Raw genomic sequence first — 21,678 nt, forward strand, 5'->3', positions numbered from 1 at the left:
GGAGTGAACCAGTGGATGGAAGACCTCTTTCTCTCTCTGCCTCTCCTTCTCTGTGTAACTATCTTTCAGATAAATAAATCTTTAAAAAAAAAAAAAAAACCATGAGAGCATTTCAGGTATGGAAGCCAAGACAATGTGGCAAAAAATATTCTACATGAAGGATCTCTGTGAGTGAGACCCCAACAGAAGGAGTGGCCATCAGAGGAGGAGGTACTTTTCTCTAAAGGGAGGAGAGAACTTCCACTTTGCTTATGGCCTTGTCTACATACTGACAGAGTTTGTGGATTCAAAAGGCTTCCATACCCTAGGCAGCTTATGCCAAGAGTCTCGGGTGGTCACTAACCTCATACATAACAGTGTTAATTGTTAATTAACAACAGGAGTCACTATCTACTTATGTCCCATGCAGGACTTCTGTCCTCAATGAGTTGTATTGTAAGAGTTAACTATGATACTTAGTTGTGTGTGTGTGTGCAAATTGTTGAAACCTTTACTTAGTATAGAGTTGGTCTTCTGTGTAGGAAGTTAATTGAAAATGAATCTTAATGGAGAATGGCACTGGGAAGGGGAGAGCTAGGAAGCGGCGGGGTGGGAGTGTGGGTGGGAGGGCGGGTATGGTGGGAAAATTAACTATATTCCTAAAGTTGTACTTATGAAATTTGTATTACTTAAAAAATAAAAAAGCTGGGCCGGCACCACAGCTCACTAGGCTAATCCTCCACCTGCGGCACCAGCACCCCGGGTTCTAGTCCCGGTTGGGGCGCTGGGTTCTGTCCCGGTTGCCCCTCTTCCAGGCCAGCTCTCTGCTGTGGCCAGGGAGTGCAGTGGAGGATGGCCCAAGTGCTTGGGTCCTGCACCTGCATGGGAGACCAGGAGAAGCACCTGGCTCCTGGCTTCGGATCAGCACGGTGCGCCAGCCATAGTGGCCATTTGGGGGGTGAACCAATGGAAAAGGAAGACCTTTGTCTGTCTCTCTCTCACTGTCTAACTCTGTCAAAAAAAGTTATAAGATATATACACATATATATACACACACACACACATATATATGTATGTATGTCACCAATAGTAATCGTGATAAGTAACGGGTAACAGTTGCAGAAATGCGTCATTGTCTTCTCTCTGGTACTGAGGACTTTATCAAGGGCAGGTTATTGTAGCCTTCTAAGTACTATAGTTTGCATATTAGTTTGGATGTAAAGTGTCCCCAAAAGGCCCACGTGTTAAGGGCTTAGTGCCAGGGTCGTGCTCCTGGGATGCGGTGAAACATTTGAGGGGGGGGGGGCTAGTGGGAGGTCTTTAGGTCACTGGGGGCATGTCCTTGAAAGGTAGTGTGGGACCCCAGTCTCTTCCTATTTGACATGCAACCAGTCACCTCAACATCTGCTCCCACCCTTGCCCTCACTGGAGGCCAAACCAATGGGACCCCTGCCCAATGTCGAACTTTGAACTCCTCAAACTGTGAGTTAAATAGATCTCCTCTCTTCATAGATAGAGAAACGGTCAAGGACGACAGTTCCGGGGACAGTGAGAGGAGGTCATGTGCTTGCTGAGCTATGGGGTGGGGGCAGGGAGGGCCTGTGGCTGGCACAGCCAAAGGGGGAGGGCTGGCCACTCCAGAGGGGTGATGGGACCACAGAGCAGGGAAGCAGGGGGAAGAGGGAGGTGTGGAGTCTGGTTCATCAAAAGACAGTCCAGGGGTGGCGCTGTGGCGCAGTAGGTTCATCCTCCGCCTGCAGCACCAGCGTCCCACATGGGCACCGGTTCTAGTCCCGGCTGCTCCACTTCCAATCCAGCTCCCTGCTGTGGCCTGGGAAAGCAGTGGAAGATGGCCCAAGTGCTTGGGTCCCTGCATCCGCGTGGGAGACCCGGAAGAAGCTCCTGGCTCCTGGGTTTGGATCGGCGCAGCTCTGGCCATTGCAGCTACCTGGGGAGTGAACCAGCAGATGGAAGACCTCTCTGTCTCTCCCTCTCATTGTAACTCTACCTGTCAAATAAATAAATAAAACTTAAAAAAAAAAAAGATAGTCCATTCACTGAGCAGTTATTCCAACCAATCGCGATCTAAACTCATCGTGCTTATCTGTAGAGTGGAAAGAGGAGGAAGAAAAGATTCCTGTTCTGTCTCCGTGTCACGGCCCCCCTCTCCCACCTTCAGTCTGTCCTGGGGGTGCTACTCAGTCCAGCAGGGCCTGTGTCACTCCGTAAAAGCTCCGGCCCCTCCGTGCTCCCTGACCTTGTCTCCCCGACCCTGCCCTACTATCCTCTGAACACCCCAGGGCCTCTGCCCTTGCTGGTCTTGTTGCCTGGACACCCCTTCGGACACAATTCACATGGCTGGCTCCTCGCTGGCTTCAAGCTTTCACTTGATGCCCCCCAACCCCGGTTCTATTCTGGGGCTGGCACCGTGGCACAGCAGCCGTCCCGTATCAGAGTACTGGTCTGAGCCCCAGTTGCTCTATTTTGGATCCAGTTCTCTGCTAATGTGCCTGGAAGGCGGTGGAAGATGGCTGAAGTGCTTGGGTTTCTGCCATCCATGTGGGAGACCAGGATGGAGCCCCAGGCTCCTGGCTTGGACCCGGTCCAGAGCCCACCATTGTGGCCATTTGCGGAATGCACCAAGGGATAGATCTCTATCACTCTGCATTTCAAGGAAATAAATAAATCTTTTAAAAAGCGAATTCCCCATTCTTACTGAGGTGTACCCCACTGCAAACCACAGCACCGCGTCTCCGCCACACTCTGCATCGCCCTTCCCGTGTGATTGGCGGGCACTCTGCAGAGCTCACGCATGCACCTTGCCTCCTGCCTGACCCGCCCACGGGCACGCGAGCTCCCCGGGGCAGGCCCCTCTACGCCGTGGCCTCAGCTGCACACCGCAGACCGTGAGTGAATGCGGAATCCACCAGACTTGTCTGAGTCGCCCCTGCTACGGGGAAGGAGGGAGACCTGCTGAACCCAGCACCTGCAGGAGGTGGGTAGGGGGTCATCCATGCACACAGAGCTGGGAGACCACCAGGAGGGGAGAGCCGCCCCCGTGTCTTCTCTCATCTCTCAAGGATTTGTCGTGTTGGGGGTTCAGAGCAAGCACAAACTCAAACAGGGGGTGCATCCCCTGGACGCGAAGTTTTGTTGGTAAATAAGGACCCCTGCCCAGGACAAATCTCAAGGGGTGAGTGGGGCCCTCGGAGACCTAGGAAGTCACAGAGCCCTGGAGCAGTCCCAGCTCGGACCGATGTCACTGCCACTTCTTATAGACAGATCCCGCCCACTTCTTACTGCCAATAAGACCCTCCCGGGGCGGGGGGTGGGGGGCAGGGCGTGTCCTTAGCATGTTGTCACCATTCGACAGCAAGCACTAGCAGGTTATGCCAGCCAGGAGGCCACAGCCTGGGCCCTGCCACGTGGGTTTAACCCCTTCAGTGCTGCACAGGGGCAGCTCCCTGTGGCTCGTGAGGAGATCCCTGGGCTCCAACCTCCACCCCTCCAGAAATTCACCCGAATCAGGCTTGCCTGTTCAGCCCCATAGACAGAGCTCAGACGCCTGCCTCACCCAGCACGCCACCTGCTGCTCGCCCCGCCCACGCTCACCCGTCCTGGCCCAGGGACGCGGAGCGACCCCCGGAAGCCTCTCGGATTCTGACTTCTTACGCACACATCAGACTGCGGCTCTGAAAAGCGGCCCCCCACAGCGTTTTCCCCATGGCTGGTCAGAGCAGCTACAGACCCCTCAATGGCTTGGAGACGCCATGCTTTGTGAGAAGGCCATCACGTCCAGCATACAGCAGATGCGGGCAGGGCCTTCTCCAGCCAGCGTCCACATTCTGTCCAGGAAAGAGCTTGTCACGGGAACGAGAGGCCGGGGTCTGATGGACAGTCGCCCGCAGGTGCTCCACCTGCCCTCACTGGCTGTGCACCTGCCAGGCTCCCACAGCCTCCCACTCCCTTCTTCACTGGCACGTGCTGAGCCCTTGTTTGTTTCTTTAGCTCCATAGGAGCCTCCGCAAGCCAGCTCTCCCTTGAGGCCTGGGACTCGTGCCTGGCTCCCGTGTCTGTGCACATTAATAAAATCTGGGGTCCCCCCCATAGCCTATTTTCTTTCTTTTCTTTTTTCTTTTTTTTTTTTTTTTTTTTTTTTGACAGGCAGAGTGGACAGTGAGAGAGAGAGAGACAGAGAGAAAGGTCTTCCTTTGCCGTTCGTTCACCCTCCAATGGCCGCCGCGGCCAGTGCGCTGCGGCCGGCACACCGCGCTGATCTGATGGCAGGAGCCAGGTGCTTCTCCTGGTCTCCCTTGGGGTGCAGAGCCCAAGCACTTGGGCCATCCTCCACTGCACTCCCTGGCCACAGCAGAGAGCTGGCCTGGAAGAGGGGCAACCGGGACAGAATCTGGCGCCCCGACCGGGACTAGAACCCAGTGTGCCAGCGCCGCAAGGCAGAGGATTAGCCTAGTGAGACGCGGCGCCGGCCCCATAGCCTATTTTCACAACTAAATCATCAAGTCTTAGGGCTGGTGTCATGGCGTAGCAGGTTAGGCCACCACGGGAGATGCTGGCATCTTCTATCAGACCACTGATGTGAGCCCTGGCTGCTCCACTTCCCATCCAACTCCCTGCTAATGCACCTGGGAAGGTAGCAGATCGGATGGCCAAGTGCTTGGGGCACTGTCACCCTCGTGGGAGACCCAGATGGAGTTCCAGGCTCTTGACTGCAGCCTGCCCCAAACCTGACTGTTGAGGTCATTTGGGGAGTGAGCCAGCAGATGTGATATGTGTGTGTGTGTGTGTGTGTATGTGTGCACGCACGTACATGTCTCATTCTGTCACTCTGCCTTCCAAATAAATTAAAAAAAAATAAAATGAAATCATTGCACTTTTCAGAGGGATAAGATCAAGTGCCCGCCCGGCATCCCTTGTCCTGGCTGTAGCGAGGGCAGGGGGTGCCGTTGCGGGTTCTACACGTGACCGTGGGCAGCTGGCCCCCTCAGGCTCCTCTTGTTAAACAAGGGGTAGCTGGATGCCACGGAGGTTTGCTAAGCTTTGTGGAGCAACTGAACCCACTGGGAAGTGAACTTGGGAAATGAGTAAGGCTGGGCGGAGAGGCTTGGGTTCAAGCGCAGGGAGGAGCTGGATGGCTCACATGTGTCTCTCCTCCCTGCTGGGCCTACAAACCCTGGGGGGCTCAGGGTGGGCAGACTCTCAGAGCTGCAGTACCGCCAGCATTGGTAAGGGCTCCCTAAGGAATGAGACCCCCCTCTGCCAGTCCTCGCTCACCCCTCTCGGCGGCAGCAAAAGCCACACAAGCCTGGCCTTGGCATGTTCCCGGCTGGCCAGTGGCTGCACCATTGCATTCTCACAGCAAAGTGTCCCGGGGGGAATGAGCCTCCTTACAAGTGAGACATGAGAGGTGGTCTTGGGCCCAGTGGTTAGGACGCCTGTGTCTCACATCAGTGTCCGGAGTCCAAGCCTGGCTCTGGCTCCTGACCCCAGCTTCCTGCTAATGCAGACCCTGGGAGGTAGCAGTGACGGCTCCAATGACTGGGTTCTTGCTTCCTACGTGGGAGACCTGGATTGAGTCGCTGGCTCCAAGCCAAGGGCCAACAGAGGCACCTGGGGAGTAAACCAGCGGACAGCAGCTCTCTGTCTCCCTCCAAGACAAGCCTGTGCATTACTACTCCCCTGTACACACAACCCCACTCTCTTCTGAATTGTGGACCAAGCCTGAACCTAGGTGGTCTGGGGGCACGCTAGCGACAGGGGGGTCCCTGGCCTGTTTTACAAACAGATGAATTCTTGGTGAACTCCTTGACACTGACTGACCCGAGACGAAGGTGCGAGCCCTATTGCGCCCCTTGGCTGCCGGCTGCACAGGGCTCACATCAGTGGTCTGATAGAAGATGCCAGCATCTCCCGTGGTGGCCTAACCTGCTACGCCATGACACCAGCCCTAAGATTTGATGATTTAGTTGTGAAAATAGGCTATGGGGCCGGCGCCGCGTCTCACTAGGCTAATCCTCCGCCTTGCGGCGCCAGTACACTGGGTTCTAGTTCCGGTCGGGGCGCCAGATTCTGTCCCGGTTGCCCCTCTTCCAGGCCAGCTCTCTGCTGTGGTCACCATCCTGCAGGGGCCTGTGACGCTGATAGCAGGTGCACCTGCAGCAGCTGTGGGGTCACCATCCTGCTTGCACAGGACCTCCAGCACCCCGGGGCGCCCTCTGGCCCTGAGAGGAGCCACAGAAGGAAGCCCAGTGGTTTTACTGACCGGCACAGCTGCACACAGAGAACCAAGAGCTGTCTGGATCTGCTCTGTTTCCCGGCCCCTCTGGAATTTGTTCCAATGGGATTTTCTTTTTCTTTTCTTTTTTTTTTTTTTTTTACAGGCAGAGTGGACAGTGAGAGAGAGAGACAGAGAGAAAGGTCTTCCTTTGCTGTTGGTTCACCCTCCAATGGCCGCCGAGGCCGGCACACCGCGCTGATCCGAAGGCAAGAGCCAGGTGCTTCTCCTGGTCTCCCATGGGGTGCAGGGCCCAAGCACTTGGGCCATCCTCCACTGCACTCCCGGGCCACAGCAGAGAGCTGGCCTGGAAGAGGGGCAACCGGGACAGAATCCGGTGCCCCAACCGGGACTAGAACCCGGTGTGCCGGTGCTGCAAGGAGGAGGATTAGCCTAGTGAGCAGCGGCACCGGCCCAATGGGATTTTCACTAGCAGGGCTCCATGGCAACCTCTGTCAAGGTCACCAGTGACCTCCGTGGTCCAAAAGCCAATGCCCGCTGCTTGGTTCCACGTCACGTGGCTGTCACAGCAGCTGGTCCCTGTCTCTAGGCCCCCAGGAGCACACTCTCCTGTCGCACGTGCTTTGGCTGTGCATCCCTGGGCCTCTGACAGCAGGGAGGGCAGGGGAACAGCGCTCACTCGGTGATCTCGCCCATCCCAAGGCCTGGGTCACAGGCTTTACCTCTGCCGGGGCCTCTCCTGCAACCCCAGCCTGTATCTCCAAGGCCGTTTGAAAAAGTTCATGGAAAAATGAACTACAAGAGAAGCTTATTTGGACAGACAAAAAAAAATTTGAATTCCATGCACAGCTTTCTATAATACATATTTTCAAGAAGATTTTTAGATACCAGCTGCCTACTCATTCATTCTGCTTCAATGCCCAAACCGTAACACACCCAGCACTGCGCTCCTACACTCTCCCTCCAGACTCGGCCCCCACCCCCCTCACTCGGCCTCCCACCTGCTCAGATCAGAACCCTAGGGAGCCCTCCTCCCCCAGGCCTCACCTCTGAACCAAAGCAAACCCCCAGGCCCTCAGCACCACGCCCTTCTCCACTGTTCCCACCTGCTCGGGCAGTCGTTCTCAGAACACTCTCCCCACCCCCGCACCTCCCTGTGGCTCCCTTATGGTCTTACAACGAGCCCCTGCGTGCACGTGGGAGATTGGAAGAAGCTCCTGGCTTTGGATAGGTGCAGTCCTGGCCATTGTGGCCATCTGGGGAGTGGACCAGTGGATGAAAGACCTCTCTCTCTGTTTCTCTGCTTTTCAAATAAGTAAATAAATCCTTTTTTTAAAAAAAAAAAATAACAGAAATCACCATGCATAACACAATCACCAGTCTATCGGGGGTACAAACGTCCCGGCCTGAGAGCCAAGGCCCAGCGACACCACGTGGCTTACCTTCCCCTATCATGGAGACGCCCACGGACATGCCCATGAACTTGCTCTTGGTCCATACGTGAGTGTTCACGCACAGTCTCTTCTCCTTGCACTCACAGTAGAAGCAGGAGATGGGCGGGTGATGGGACACCTGCTCAGCCACAAACCTGAGTTTGTAGCTCTGGGAAGAGTCATCGGCCCCCGGGCGCCCGGGCGGGTCGGCAGGACAGGGGGCAGCAGTCCTCCTCGGCTTGACCTTGTCCTTGGGAACTTCCCAGGAGCAATGAAACGTCTCGCCGATGATGGGGTTGTAGGGCTTCTTGGCCAAGGCCCCCTTGCGGCCCTCGTGAAAGGCCGTGAGATAATACTCCACGAAGCAAATCACTCTCTCCTCCGGCGTGGCCCCGGCGGTGATGGCCAGCAGCAGGTCTGGATGCGCCATGAAGTCCGCGTACATCTCCAGCAAGGACCGCTTCTCCAGGATGAACGTGGGGAGCACCACCTGCAGGCAGAGGACAAGAGTCAGGCAGGACCCCCCCGCGGTCACCCCGACAAGTGGGAAGGGGAGGCGCCGGCCACAGCTGCCACCCAGCACACTGCCAACGGCCCACCCCAGGGAGCAGCTCCCTCCGGTGCACAGGTGACAGATCTGGGGGAAGTGGGGGCTGCAGCAAGATCAACCCGGCTTTGTGGACAAGCAAATTACCAGGAGTGGTTTTTTGTCTTCCACGTTGACCCGGGCCACACAGCAGTCAGTGCCTCCACGACCCCCCTGGCACAGCTCCCCCAACTCACATCCCCCAGATGCAAAGACGGCAGCGTGGGTGGGCTCCTCCCCTGGCCTTTGCCATCAGGCACAGCCAGGGCAGTGGCTCCGGGCATGCCCACAACGGTAGGCACTGGGCCTTGCTGTGTTCCTTGCAGGGGGTCCAGGCAGGCGAGGACCCCCCATCCAGAGTGCGTGTCTGGAGCTGGCGTGCACACCCCCTGGGGACCGCGGTGGGCTGGGCACAGGAGCCCCCTCAGAGCTGCCACGGGAAGAAGCCCATGGTGGTTCCATCTCCAGAGGCTGCAACACGGGGCAGGCCTCTTTGTCTTGCAAATATGTAAAAATGTTAAGAGTTCCAACTTGTTTGACACACAGAACCTCCTAGAAAGAACCCACACAGTGACAATACGCAGGGTCCTCAAAGACAGGGTCTGAGATGGGACAAGATTCTCCCAGTTGGCCCCGAGGGGTGCAGGTGGTCACTCGTGGCTGTACAACCCTAGATGCTGGTGACCCAATGACTTGGTCGCTGAAAGCAAACGACACATTGTGGCCCCGGAAAGTAGGTAAGTCCTTATTATCATTCATGAAAAGCAGACCACACGCCTTCCCCTGCTCTACATAGGTCTTTTTTTTTTTTTTTGGACAGGCAGAGTGGACAGTGAGAGAGAGAGAGAGAAAGGTCTTCCTTTGCCGTTGGTTCACCCTCCAATGGCCGCCGCGGCCGGCGCACCGCGCTGATCCGAAGCCAGGAGCCAGGTGCTTCTCCTGGTCTCCCATGGGGTGCAGGGCCCAAGCACTTGGGCCATCCTCCACTGCACTCCCTGGCCATAGCAGAGAGCTGGCCTGGAAGAGGGGCAACCGGGACAGAATCCGGCGCCCCGACCGGGACTAGAACCCGGTGTGCCTGCGCCGCAAGGCGGAGGATTAGCCTAGTGAGCCGCGGCGCCGGCCTCTAGGCAGGTCTTAAAATAACTTAGTCGCTGGGTAGTGACCCCACCTACGTGGCTGCAAAACACGGCTTCACCCTGCAGCATCTCCCGTTGCTCCTCCCAATGCAAACTCATCAATTCTTACTCCTTTTAAGACAGATTTGAAAACCAGAGAGACGGGGTGGGGGAGAGCTGGGGAGAGAGATTTTGCATCCACTGGTTCATTTACCACGTGCCACAACAGGCAAGGCTAGGCCGGGCCAAAGCCAGGAGCGCCGTCTGGGTCTCCCAGGTAAGTGGCACGAACCCCAGTACTCGGGCCATCGCCCACTGCCTCCCAGCGTCTGTGCTAGCAGGGAGCCGGATCAGAAGCAGAGCAGCGCTCCAACACAAGATGCGGGATTCCACGCGGTGGCTCACCCTGCTCTGCCCCAACACGCACCCCAACTCGCTGGAACCTGAACCTGCGGGCTCCTGCCGGGCAAGCCCCACGTGAGGGCAGAGCAGCCCCACCAGGCTCGGGCGGGCTGACAGACACCACGGGGTGGCCGACACCCAAGGGCCTGTCTGCCCTTCCCTTAGACACAGCCTGACGGCCGTGTTGCCAGAGTAAAGGGTAACATGGCGATTGCCACACGGGTTTACCGATCTGTAGCGTCACCCGCTCCAGCCTTCTAAACACCCTGCTTTGCAAAGGCTGTGGGGACAGTGGAAGCAAGAAGAGATGTCCACACAGAAAGACACGGACGGGCCAGCACGACATCAGCTTGGGTGCTCGGGCCCCTGCCACCCGCACGGGAGATCTGGATGGAGTTCCCGGCGGCTACTGCTTCAGCCTGGCCCAGACCCGGCTGTAGCGGCCGTTTGGGGAATGAGCAAGTGGATGGAAGACCTCTCTCTCTGCCTCTGTCTTGCAAATATGTAAAAATATTAAGAAAACACAAAGAGGAAACCAGACAGCCCAGCCCGTCAGAGCCGTGAGGCTGAGTGGCTCCCTCTAACACGTCTCTAGCTCACATGTGCAAAGTAGGTCTCAGTATGTGTGCGGAGCCAAAAGAAGCCAGATGTGAACCTGAAGATGTGGCACGACCCAGGTAAACCCACAAAAAGACCCCCCCTTCCCGTCTCCCCAGGTTACGCAGAACAGCGGTACACGCCTCTGTCTCGCTGTCTCCCTGCACTGCCCTTAGAACATGCAGGAAGAGGCAGCACCAGACACAAAGCAATGGAGGTCCTCACTCTCAGCCACAGCCTGACCGCGCCGCAGCTCTGGCCAGAAACGTGCCCTTCACGCCCCCTCTGCTGCTCCCTTGTCCTCCCACGGGCCTGGGCCAGCGTCCAGGGTCTGTCTCCAGCGGCTTCGTTGTGACAGCTGCTCCTCTCTCCGGGGTCCCCCTGCTAATGCCCACCTCCCTCCCGCTACCTCCCACCACCCCGTTTCACTGTCCAGTGGTAGAGAGAAGGCTGAGCAAGGGAGAGTCCCCACACCAGGCCTCTCCCACCCCCAGAAACACTCAAGGGCTCCCCCTGCCAGCCCCACCCAGACAGGACACACGGGCTAGGGAGCGGGGACTAGGCCACGTCAGTTAGACCCGAGAAGCAGCCACAGGTGTCAGCATCCTTACACCAGCCCCAGACAGCTCCCGGCAGCTGAACAGTTTTGTCGTCCAGGTGAGCGTGGTCAGGCCTGGTGGCCCTAACCAGGTGGAGACGGTTTCCTGACCTTGGCACCCATCCTGACCTTGGCACCCATCCTGCCACTACCGGGTACCAGCAGCTTCTCTCCAACAACTCTACCTCCGGACAACAGCGCTGGTGTCTGTACTCAAGAAGGAAATGACGGAGGCAGGGTCGGCTACAACGTTTATGGGAAGACGTGTCCCCCGTCATGTAGCCAGCGCAGCTGAACTCAGGGGCTGAGGCCTCCAGACACACTCCCGACCGCAAGCACCGCACTTGGAACCGCGGCCGACTGAGGGCCCCTTTGCGATGGCGCAGCTCCGCACCTTGCTCCTGCAGGTAAGGGACGCAGAGGCCAGAGCGAGCCACAGCCTGCTACCCCACTGCTGCCACCCGTACCCCGGCCCAGGTCCACGTGCTAAAGGTGTGGTCCCCCAGGGTGGGGGTAGCGGAACGCCTGGGAGGTGGGACCAGCCCCTCACGTCAGCAGGGTGTGCCCTGGGCAGGAGTTCGCTCAAGCCCGCCCAAGTGTGGGCAGCCACGCCCTCTCTGCTCCCTGCTCCTCCCAGCACTGCCATCTACCACCCTCCTTAGAGGCCACATCAGCAGAGCTGCCCCATGTGGGACTTGAGCCTCCCTAACTGTGGGCTGAATAAACCCTTTCTCTCTTTTTTTTTTTTTTTTTTTTTTTTGGACAGGCAGAGTAGACAGTGAGAGAGAGAGAGAGAGAGAGAGAGAGAAAGGTCTTCCTTTTGCCGTTGGTTCACCTCTCAACGGCTGCTGTGGCCGGCGCACTGCGCTGATCCGAAGCCAGGAGCCAGGTGCTTTCTCCTGGTCTCCCATGCACGTGCGGGGCCCAAGCACTTGGGCCATCCTCCACTGCACTCCCGGGCCACAGCAGAGAGCTGGACTGGAAGAGGAGCAACCGGGACAGAATCCGGTGCCCCGACAGGGACTAGAACCCGGAGTGCCGGCGCTGCAGGCAGAAGATTAGCCTAGTGAACCACAGCGCTGGCCAACCCTTTCTCTTTCCAAGGTGAGTTGCTTCAGTGTTCTGTCCTAGAAACAAAAAAGAAATGAATTCCCCAGGACACACCTGCCTGTGGTTACTGAAAACCTCTTCTAGGAGTTCACTGGTCCTAAGAATTCACACGGCTGGCCCACCCTGTCTGCTGCCACTTGTTAAAAAGCAGGGGAAGAGGGCTGGGTGGGGGGGCCCCACCCCCACCACATCGCAGCATCTCTGGTGTCGTGGCACAGCGGGTCAAGCCGCCGCCGGGTTGCCTGCATCCCGTATCAGATGGCGCCTCACCTTCACTTCCGATCCAGCCTCCCACGGGTGCACCGGAGAAGCCGTAGGTGGTGGTTCAAGCGCTTGGGACCCTGCCACCCATGTGGGAGACAAGGATGGAGTTCCCGGCTGTTAGCGGTATATGAAGAGTGGACACTCTCACTCCCTGTCACTCTGCTCTTCAAATAAATAAAATAAACTTAAAGACAAAACATAAGGGCTGGTGTTGTCACTGCGTTGCCAGCATCCCATATGGGCACTGGTTTATGACCCAGCCACTCCACTTCCAAACGAGCTCCCGGCTAATGGCCTGGGAAAAGCAGCAGAAGACGGCCCAAATGCTTGGGACTCTGCCGCCCACCTGGGAGAGTGGGGTGAAGTTCCTGGCTATAGCCTGGCCTAGCCCTGGCTGCTGTAGCCACCTGAGGAGTGAACCAACAGAAGAGTTCTCTCTTTCTCACTCTACATCACTCTCTAACCCTGCCTTTCAAATAAATAATCAATCTTGGGAAAAAAAGGCAGCACGAAGTAGCAGGCGAAGGGGGCAGCCCAGGGAGGAGAATGGGACAGTCGGCCCAGCTTCCAGGTCACTGCACTCTTCCCACCACGGCCAGAGAGCCCACCCAGCAAACCCCATGGCTACTGCCGCACAAAGGCCTCGGGAGCCCCTGGGCAGGGCCCCACTCTCTGGAGAGGCACAGCTCCCTCGCTGAAGCCACCACAGCTCTTCACACCCACAGCGTCTCCAACACCCGAAGTCCCACCTGGCCCGCCTCCCTCCACACTCACACTCACTCCCTTTCCCTCTCTCCTTCCAGCCTCACCAGCCCCGGGGGTCCCAGCCTCTGTGGAAGCTTTCAGCTTTCGGGACAGTGGCTGCTGCCAAGACTAAACCAACCAGCACCCCACCACCACCACCAGCACCACATCGCGGCATCTCTGGTGCCCTTCTGCTTGTATGAGCGTGCATGGTTCCAAGCCAGAGCTCTCTGTGAACAGACCCGGGCCCCTGGGAACTTGGCCTGCACCAAGACAGACAGGTGCCAGCCATCAGCAGAGGAGATGCCCTTGTCTGCTTCACAAGCTGTGCAGGGGTCCCTCGCATCTCTACACGCAGGCTTCTCCCTCCGAGCCATCCTGTGTCCTGACCACCGCAAGCCAAGGTTTGCCCTGTTGCTTCTCTTCAAAGGAAGACGTTGGCTGCAGCAGTGAAGGTGCCACTTGGGATGCCCGTATTCCACCCTAGAGTGCCGGGATCAAGTCCTGGCATTGCTCTCCACCCCGGTTTCCTGCTAGTGTGCACCCTGGGAGGTAGCAGGTGATGCCACCCACGTGGGAGAGCCAGATGGAGTTCCAAGCTCTTGACTTCAGCCCAGCCGAGCCCTGGCTGTTGTGGGCATTTGGGGAATGAATCAGCAGATGGAAGATCTCTCTCACTTGCTCTCTGCCTTTTAATAAATAAAAAACGTGGGGCCAGCACTGTGGTGCAGCAGGTCAAGCCACCACCTGTAGTGCCAGCATCCCATTTGGGTGCCGGTTCAAGTCCTGGCTGCTCCACTTCCGATCTAGCTCTCTGCTGTGGCCTGGGAAAGCAGTAGAAGATGGCCCAAGTCCTTGGGCCCCTGCACCCATGTGGGAGACCTGAAAGAAGCTTTGGATAGGCCCAGCTCTGACCATTGTAGCCATTTGGGGAGTGAGCCAGTGGATGGAAGACCGCTGTCAGTCTAACTCTGCCTTTCAAATAAATAAAATCTCTAAAATAAATAAATATGTATTTAAGACAAACAACAAAAGAAACCCAGAACACTCAGGAGCAACCTAGGGCACCTCCAGGCTGAGGTGTGTTGTAGGCAGCTTAGACACGATCCAGTTTATTACAGAACCATGTTTTCTGGGACAACCAACCAGAAAGCAGAGCCTGATGCACAGAGATGCTCACAGAGGGGCTGGCGCTGTGGCGCAGTGGGCTCAGCTGCTGCCTGCAGCGCCAGCATCCACACAGGCACCAGTTCAAGTCCCGGCTGCTCCACTTCTGATCCGGCTCCCTGCAAATGGCCTGGAAAAAGCCATGGAGGATGGTCCAAGTGCTTGAGCCCCTGCACCCACATGAGAGACCCAGAAGAAGCTCCTGGCTCCTTGTAGCTCCCCCTCTTCGTGGAGGAACGACACTAAACCCTGCCTAGGCTTCATATCCGAGTCACGGCACCATTATGTCACTCCCCCTCTTCGCGGAGGAACGACACAGGACCCTGCGCTGTTCTTTGGTCTGCTCGGCCCTTCCCGGGTTTGCTGCTGGTTCTTCCCGGGTTGGCTACCGACCCTTCCACCTCCGTGGAAGGGCGGTTCCCCCTGCCACTTTCCCCACTTCCGCGGGGGAGCGGCACACCGCCGGCCGGCTCTCTCGGGGGCTGCACAGGTGTTCCCCTTAGATGTTCCTGGTGCATGTTGTCTCTCTCCTCCTTTATAGTCCTCTTCCGCCAATCCCAACTCTGCTACCCACATGCCGAGTACGCTGCTCTCCTCCAATCAGGAGCAGGTCCTACAGTTTATTGGTTGAACTGGAGGCAGCTGTGTAGAAGCTGTTACTCCCTTCTCAGCGCCATATTGTGGGAAAGCAGATGCATAGAATAAGTCTTAATTCCAGTAACAGTCTAGTCCGAGTTGCTCCCCACAGCTCCTGGCTTCAGATCCACCCAGCTGACGGCTGTAGCCATCTGGGGAGTGAACCAGCAGATAGAAGACCTCCCTCCCTCTGTCTGTGACTCTGCCTCTCAAGTAAACAAATCTTTTTGAAAAAAGAAAAAGGCTCCTGGGGACCCAGAAGGAAGCAACAGCCCAGCAGGAAGGCAGCACCACCTTCTCCATCCGAGGGAAGAGAGGCTCACTCCAGGTTGTCCACACTCCCGTGGCTCCAACCACAGGGGCAAAGCAAATCCACCGTGAGGAATGGTCTGCCAAAGCCCAGCCTGCTCCTTCAACCAGCAGTGCCACACAAGAAAGAGGAGGAGGGGATCAAAGGAGACCGGAAAGATCCGAGAACCGCACATCTCACAAGGTGGACTGCATGCTGGGTTTCAAACCCACAGCCACAAAGGGCATTGCGAAGACTGCTTGGGAAACTCTAGGTACAGGGAAAGTGTGTCGTATCGACGTTAGGCTCCCTGAGTGTGATGACATGTGCAGACCATCCCTGTACTTAGGAGACAATGGTGCTGATGTGTGCAAAGCACGGCGAACCTGCCCATCGAAAACCAAACGTGTGCACAGACACACACAGGTGTGTGGGTGCTGGAGGGAGGTGGGGAGGAGAGAGAGTGGCAGAAGAGGAAAGGAGAGAGAAGAAAAGAGGCAGAATTGTAATGATTGGCCAGAAAGGAGATGAATATGCAGAAATCCACTGTACTATTCTGTTTAAAAAATTATTTTGAAAGTCAGGGTGACAGAGAGATGGGGGAGAGAGAGAGAGAGAGAGAGAGAATGAATCTTCCATTTGCCGGTTCCCTCTCCAGATGGCCCCAATGACCAGTGCTGGGCTAAGCTGAAGCCAGGAGCTTCTTCTGGGTCTCCCACGTGGGTGGCAGGGGCCCAAGCACTTGAGCCATCTCCTACTGCTTTCCCAGGTGCATTAGCAGGGAGCTGGATTGGAAGTGGACTAGCCGGATCTAAAACAAGTGCCTAGGGTCACAGGTGGCAGCTTAACCTGCTACGCCACAGAAGTCCACGGTACTATTCTTGCAGGGGTAGCACAGATGGCAAAACATCCGAAATAAAATAAATAAAATAAAAATGAAAGAAAACCAAAGACCCTCTGGGGATGCAACCCCTGAGAACCTGTCCACTTCCCAAGCCAGCCCTGCCGACAGTGCAGCCGTGGCAAAGGGGAGCTCAGAGCCCAGGGCAAGCCCGACCTGCTGAGTGTGCCCTGTGGCTCGGCCAGAGCCACAGACATGCGGGATGCCCGGCAAGCCACAGCCGAAGGGGCTGGGGTGGCCGTGTTAGCGCAGCACACGAGACGTAGCACCTGAGTGCTCGGACAAGGTGCCCTGCTGCTCATGAACGGATTTCTGGGTCTGGTCTCTCTGCTTTCTGCTCATGCAACCTCTTTTCCTTTTAGTGTGTGTGTGTGTGTGTGTGTGTGTGTGCATACGCACGTGCGCCTTTGTGAATCAGTCCCTCAATCACCTCTTCCTTGGCCGGTGGATGCTAGCGATGGAGAACCAAGGAGTGGAGAGTACTAATTGGGCTGTCTGCCTCCGACAGAGGGTGAGCGATGGCCCAGCTGTTCAGACTGATGGCAGCCACATGGCCCGAAATCACGGCTGCAGATTTATCGGGCCATCAATAAGGACTGCCTCTTCCCCCATTAACATAATTGAGACAATGAAGTACTCTGGGGGAATGGAGAGAGCAGAGGACCTGCACGAGGGACTCCGAGCGTAATTAATTGCATTGAAAGTCGCATCAGTCCAGAAGTAAAGAGCTCATCTTCAGGCTGGGCCCTCAGAAAGCTAGAATCATTGATGCCCCCATTGGGAAGGCCAAGGACACCCAGGAAGAGTGATGGGCCCTGCCCCACAACACGGAGCACAGAGGGTGCCTGCGCAGGTGCGGTTTTCTTCAAAGAAACATCAGTTCATCACCTTGGGGGTCATTTGCATGATGTTCCATTCTCAGACTGGCAACGCGCCCCGGGCAAGGGAGCCGAGGGAGCAGCCACCACCTGCCAAGGCGAATTTGTGTAATACTTAAAGGAACCCAGGGCGAGAATGCAAAAAGCCAACCTTAAAAAAAAAAAAAAAAAAAAAAAAGCTAGGAGCCCAGCATTGTGGCTCAGCAGATCTAGCTACTACTTGTGATACCAACATCCAATACTGCAGCGCCAGTTTGAGTCCTGGACACTCCACTTCCGATCCAGCTCCCTACTAATGCGCCTGGGAAAGCAGAAGACGGCCCAAGTGCCTGGGCTCCTGCCACCCACGTGGGAGACCAGATGGAGTTCCAGGCTCCTGGCTTCCGCCTGGCCCAGCCTGGCTGTTGCCGCCATGTGGGGAGTGAACCAGTGGATACAAGATCTTTTCTTCTCTCCCTGTCTCTCCTCTCCCTGTATCTTTGTCCCTCTGCCTTTCAGATAAACTAATCTTTAAAAAACAAAACAAGCGGAGAAAGAACGCAGTCTATGGAAGGTCTCTTTCTTTTTTCCCCAAGACGACATTTACTACACACAGATACACGCATCGGATCCATCCCTACATTCCTTCAACGTTGCAAACCTCGGCTTGCAGTGGGAATCAGTTGTGAGCCCAAGGTTCAGCTGTTGGCAAGTTCACCCCGTAAGACCCACCTTCCTCGGCTGTACAATGCGGGAGGGGTGCAGCACCTGCGTGGGTTTGCTGGGAGTATTCAACAACAGAGTTAAGTCAGCCCAGTGTGTACCTAGCACGCGGGAAACGCTTGTTCGATGCTGACACACGTTACGGTCCGGGACCAAGAACCTCGTTTGCAGACCAGAGAACAATGCAGACAAGACACAGGTGCGCCCGTAACACTCCAGTGACAATGCTGAACGCCAGTGACGCCCCAGTGACACAGCAACCCGGGGGCCAGCTCTGACGCTTCTGGAGGTCATCGACTACAAGAGCTGCTCAGAGGAAAGGGAGAGGCGATGGCGCCAAACGAGAGAAGCACAAAGAATGAAACACTCCAGCCCCGAGCCAGGGCCCAGCTCCAGGGTCACACACTGCTCGTACAGTCCTCTCAGATACCCTGAGCAGCCACCGCGACCCCATTCACGACAGGCAAACAGGCGAGAGCCGGAGAATCAAACAGCCGTGCTCGGGCAGGGCCCATGCTGGATTCGTCCTGCAGCCAACGGGCCTGACGGTTCATCCTGGCTGATGCAAACCCTCCAGCGAAGAGTGGGATGGCCGGCACCCTGGGGACAGCACAGATGTCCCCCATGACACACACTGACACAGGCATCCAGAAGCCGGGTCACCCCTGCACCTTCCGTTACAAGGCAAACGTCCAGGAGCGGTAGCAGGCTTTGCCCGGCTACCTATAAAAAACAAGCTGTGAGCCGGTGCCTCAGCTCACTAGCCTGATCCTCCACCTGCGGCACCGGCACCCCAGGTTCTAGTCCCGGTCGGGGCACCGGATTCTGTCCCGGTTGCCCCTCTTCCAGGCCAGTTCTCTGCTGTGGCCTGGGAGTGCAGTGGAGGATGGCCCAAGTCCTTGGGCCCTGCACCCCATGGGAGACCAGGAGGAGGAAGCACCTGGCTCCTGGCTTCGGGTCAGTGCAGCGCGCTGGCCGCAGCGGCCATTGGAGGGTGAACCAACGGAAAAAGGAAGACCTTTCTCTCTGTCTCTCTCTCTCACTGTCCACTCTGCCTGTCAAAAAAAAAAAAAAAAAAAAAGGAAAGAAAGAAAAAAGAAAAAGCTGTGGGGAGGGGCGGAGGGGCTGCAGGCATCAGGAAAGGGCCGGGAAGCAACCCCAGGGGCCGGAGGTCTGCCCGGTGGGGTTCACGTTCAGGGCACACCCTAGGCCTTCCGACCCTTTTCGTAGTAATTCCCCTTTAAAGGGAGGAGCGTAAGCAGAATAGTGCTGACGTTCACGTTCATTCTGGAAACGCAGCCGAATGAGAAAGCTCAAGCCAGGAACACAGCTCTGTCAGCCACGAAGACGTGCTCTCCCACACGGCGAAGCAGAGGGACCACGTGGCCACCGCCCAGCACACGCCGAGCAGGACGTCGCACGTCCACTTAAGTGGGCACAGGGACTGAGGGTCTCCTCCCACACCCAGGGGCAGTACACACACCTTTTTTTTTTTTGACAGGCAGAGTGGACAGTGAGAGAGAGAGACAGAGAGAAAGGTCTTCCTTTGCCGTTGGTTCACCTCCCAATGGCTGCCGCGGCCAGCGCGCTGCATCCATCCGAAGCTAGAAGCCAGGTGCTTCCTCCTCCTGGTCTCCCATGGGGTGCAGGGCCCAAGCACTTGGGCCATCCTCCACTGCACTCCTGGGCCACAGCAGAGAGCTGGCCTGGAAGAGGAGCAACCAGGATAGAACCGGCGCTCCAACCAGGACTAGAACCCGGTGCGCTGGCGCCACAGGCGGAGGATTAGCCTAGTGAGCCGCGGCGCTGGCCCACACACGTCTTATAGTGAGTCTCTACACTGGGGGTCAACAGACAATGACACAGGGCCCACAGCCCCACGTGTTTTCACAACTAGCCTTATTCGAACAAGCTGTGCCCCTCTCCTGTCCGTCACGGACGAGGCGACTACTAGGCAATCAGAGTCCAACAGTGCGACAGGCAGGGGGAGGCCCACAGAGCTCTTCCTACCCAGGCCTTGGGAGAACTGGTTTGCCAAGCCCCGCCCTAGACAATTCCAGTGTCTCATCGTCTTTTGTACAGATTCATCAACATTTCCATTTAACACAGCGAAGCTTCAGGAACCACTCCCACAACGTTCCACACCAGCCCACGCCTGCCTTCTACAGTGGGAACTGACTTTCAAGGCCATCACACCTGCCCTGTGCACACTGGGACAAGGTATATCCTGCTCCGCCGTGGCTGAGTCAGGAGGCGTAAAACGGAGTGGGTGCACAATCATTTTGCTTTTGTATTTCTCTGACTAGTAACAACTTAAGCCATTCTCTTAAGAACTGCACACAGTGAACAGCAAGCGTCTGTCTGAAAGCAGGAATCCTATCTCGCCATGTTCTTGAAGAATGAGATATAGATTGGCTACCTCCACATCAGGGACCTCATTACCCAAGAACAGCCCCTGCCGGCTCTGCTCTGTGCTTGTTTCAACCACAATCTGCCTCCCCCAAACTCCCAGCTGCTCTCTCAAACCAGCTGGGCCTCTGGCAAAGCTCAAAAATCAGCTGTCGTACGAGGTCTCTCTGAACCGCTAACCTCGTAGCTCTGGCTAAATCCCCCAACGAACCCACACAGGCTACACACAGAGCTCACGGCACCGCCAGCTCCTGCACTGCACAATCTCACGTCCACGCACGCCTCCCCGCTGTGAGTCAGCCCTCTTCTTCCAGGCCCCAGCCCCTCGACCTTGGATGGAACGCCTCGTGGCCCTCCACACCCAACGCAAGTCCACAGCCCAACCCTACACTCACCCCTTTGAGCAGCTCTGCCACCCCTCGCCTCCAGGGTTACCAATCAAACAAAACCTCAGCTTGGGTCTAATTCAGCTCTTCAACCCGCTCCCTGCCTCTGCCCGGAGGCCTGGCTTCCCAGGGGAACCGACAGAACACTGCCCGGCCCTGCTTGGCCCTGGGCAACCTCGTAGCTTTAAGTGTCCCCTCCAGGGGAGGCATCGTGACTCCAGTCACTGGCTGCAGGTGGAACCAGGCAGACCCAACTGCAAAGCCCAGCCCTTCCCACCACCCACACACCCTTGACAACACCACACAACCTCTTGGCCATGTCCACAAAGACCTCTCCAGCCCGCCTCCAGAGTGAAGCTGCTGACTTTAGGGGTGTGTGTGTGTGTGTGTGTGTGTGTGTTGGGGGGGGGTGCACGAGGGACCTTCAAGGTGACATCAGCGGCTAGGATGCTGGGGTCTCTTGGTGAGGGTCCTTAGGAAGAATCCCACCTAGGGAGCTGGTGTTATGGCACAGCAGGCTAAGCAGCCACCTTCAATGCCAGCATCCCCTTGAGAGTGATGGTTCAAGTCCCAGCCGCTCCACTTCTAATCCAGGACCCTGCAAATGCACCTGAGAAAGCAGCAGAAGATGGCCCAAGTGCTTCACCCCTTGCCACCCATGCGGGAGATCCAGACGGAGTTCCAAGCTCCGGCTTTAGCATGGCTTGGCCCCGGATGTTGAGGCCATTTGAAGAGTGAACAAGACAAGTGGGTGGAAGGTCCTTCTGTCTCTCCCTTGCTCTTTGTAACTCTGCCTTGCAAGTCAATAAATCTTAAAAAAAAAAAAAAAAAAAAAAATTCAATACGAGAAAGAGGCAGCTGCACTCAACCCGCTGCAGCTGGACAATGAGATCTGGGTCACGAGCGAGGCTGCCCCCTGGGGACAAGCAGTGACCGCTAAGGACAGTGGGCAGCAGGCTGTGAGGCTGGGCAAGCAGCGGCCTCACCCCTGGCCCACCCTGGTCCTCCCTCCTCCTCTCTGTGGCCATTGTGCCTGGGTGATCTCTGCAGGAGGCTGCCTCCTAGCTCTTCCAGAACACAGCGCCGAAGGAGGAGCCCCTGTTTTGAGCTTCCTCCTTACCACCCCCGTGTTTCTCTGCTGCTGTCCCTGCCACCGTGGAGAAGCAGCCACACCCGAGACCCAAGGCAAGGCTCTCCCACGCTAAGGATGAGCACGGGCATCAAAA

The 21,678-nt window shown here is 56.8% G+C and overlaps 1 protein-coding gene across 7 annotated transcripts in view; it reads right to left on the reverse strand.

Annotated features, from left to right (window-relative positions):
* The window catches only part of OSBPL10 (oxysterol binding protein like 10), a 296,379-nt gene that overhangs the window by 18,826 nt on the left and 255,875 nt on the right, over window positions 1-21,678 (reverse strand). For all 7 annotated transcript variants that reach the window (XM_089331213.1, XM_008266099.5, XM_002716244.6 and 4 more), the window contains one exon: window positions 7,675-8,155. In XM_089331213.1, the coding sequence (XP_089187339.1) occupies window positions 7,675-8,155 (481 nt within the window). The remainder of the gene's footprint in view (window positions 1-7,674; window positions 8,156-21,678) is intronic.

This window comes from Oryctolagus cuniculus, chromosome 4 (genome assembly GCF_051225735.1).
Source record: "Oryctolagus cuniculus isolate XC-2025 breed Fujian yellow rabbit chromosome 4, ASM5122573v1, whole genome shotgun sequence".
NCBI lineage: Eukaryota > Metazoa > Chordata > Mammalia > Lagomorpha > Leporidae > Oryctolagus > Oryctolagus cuniculus.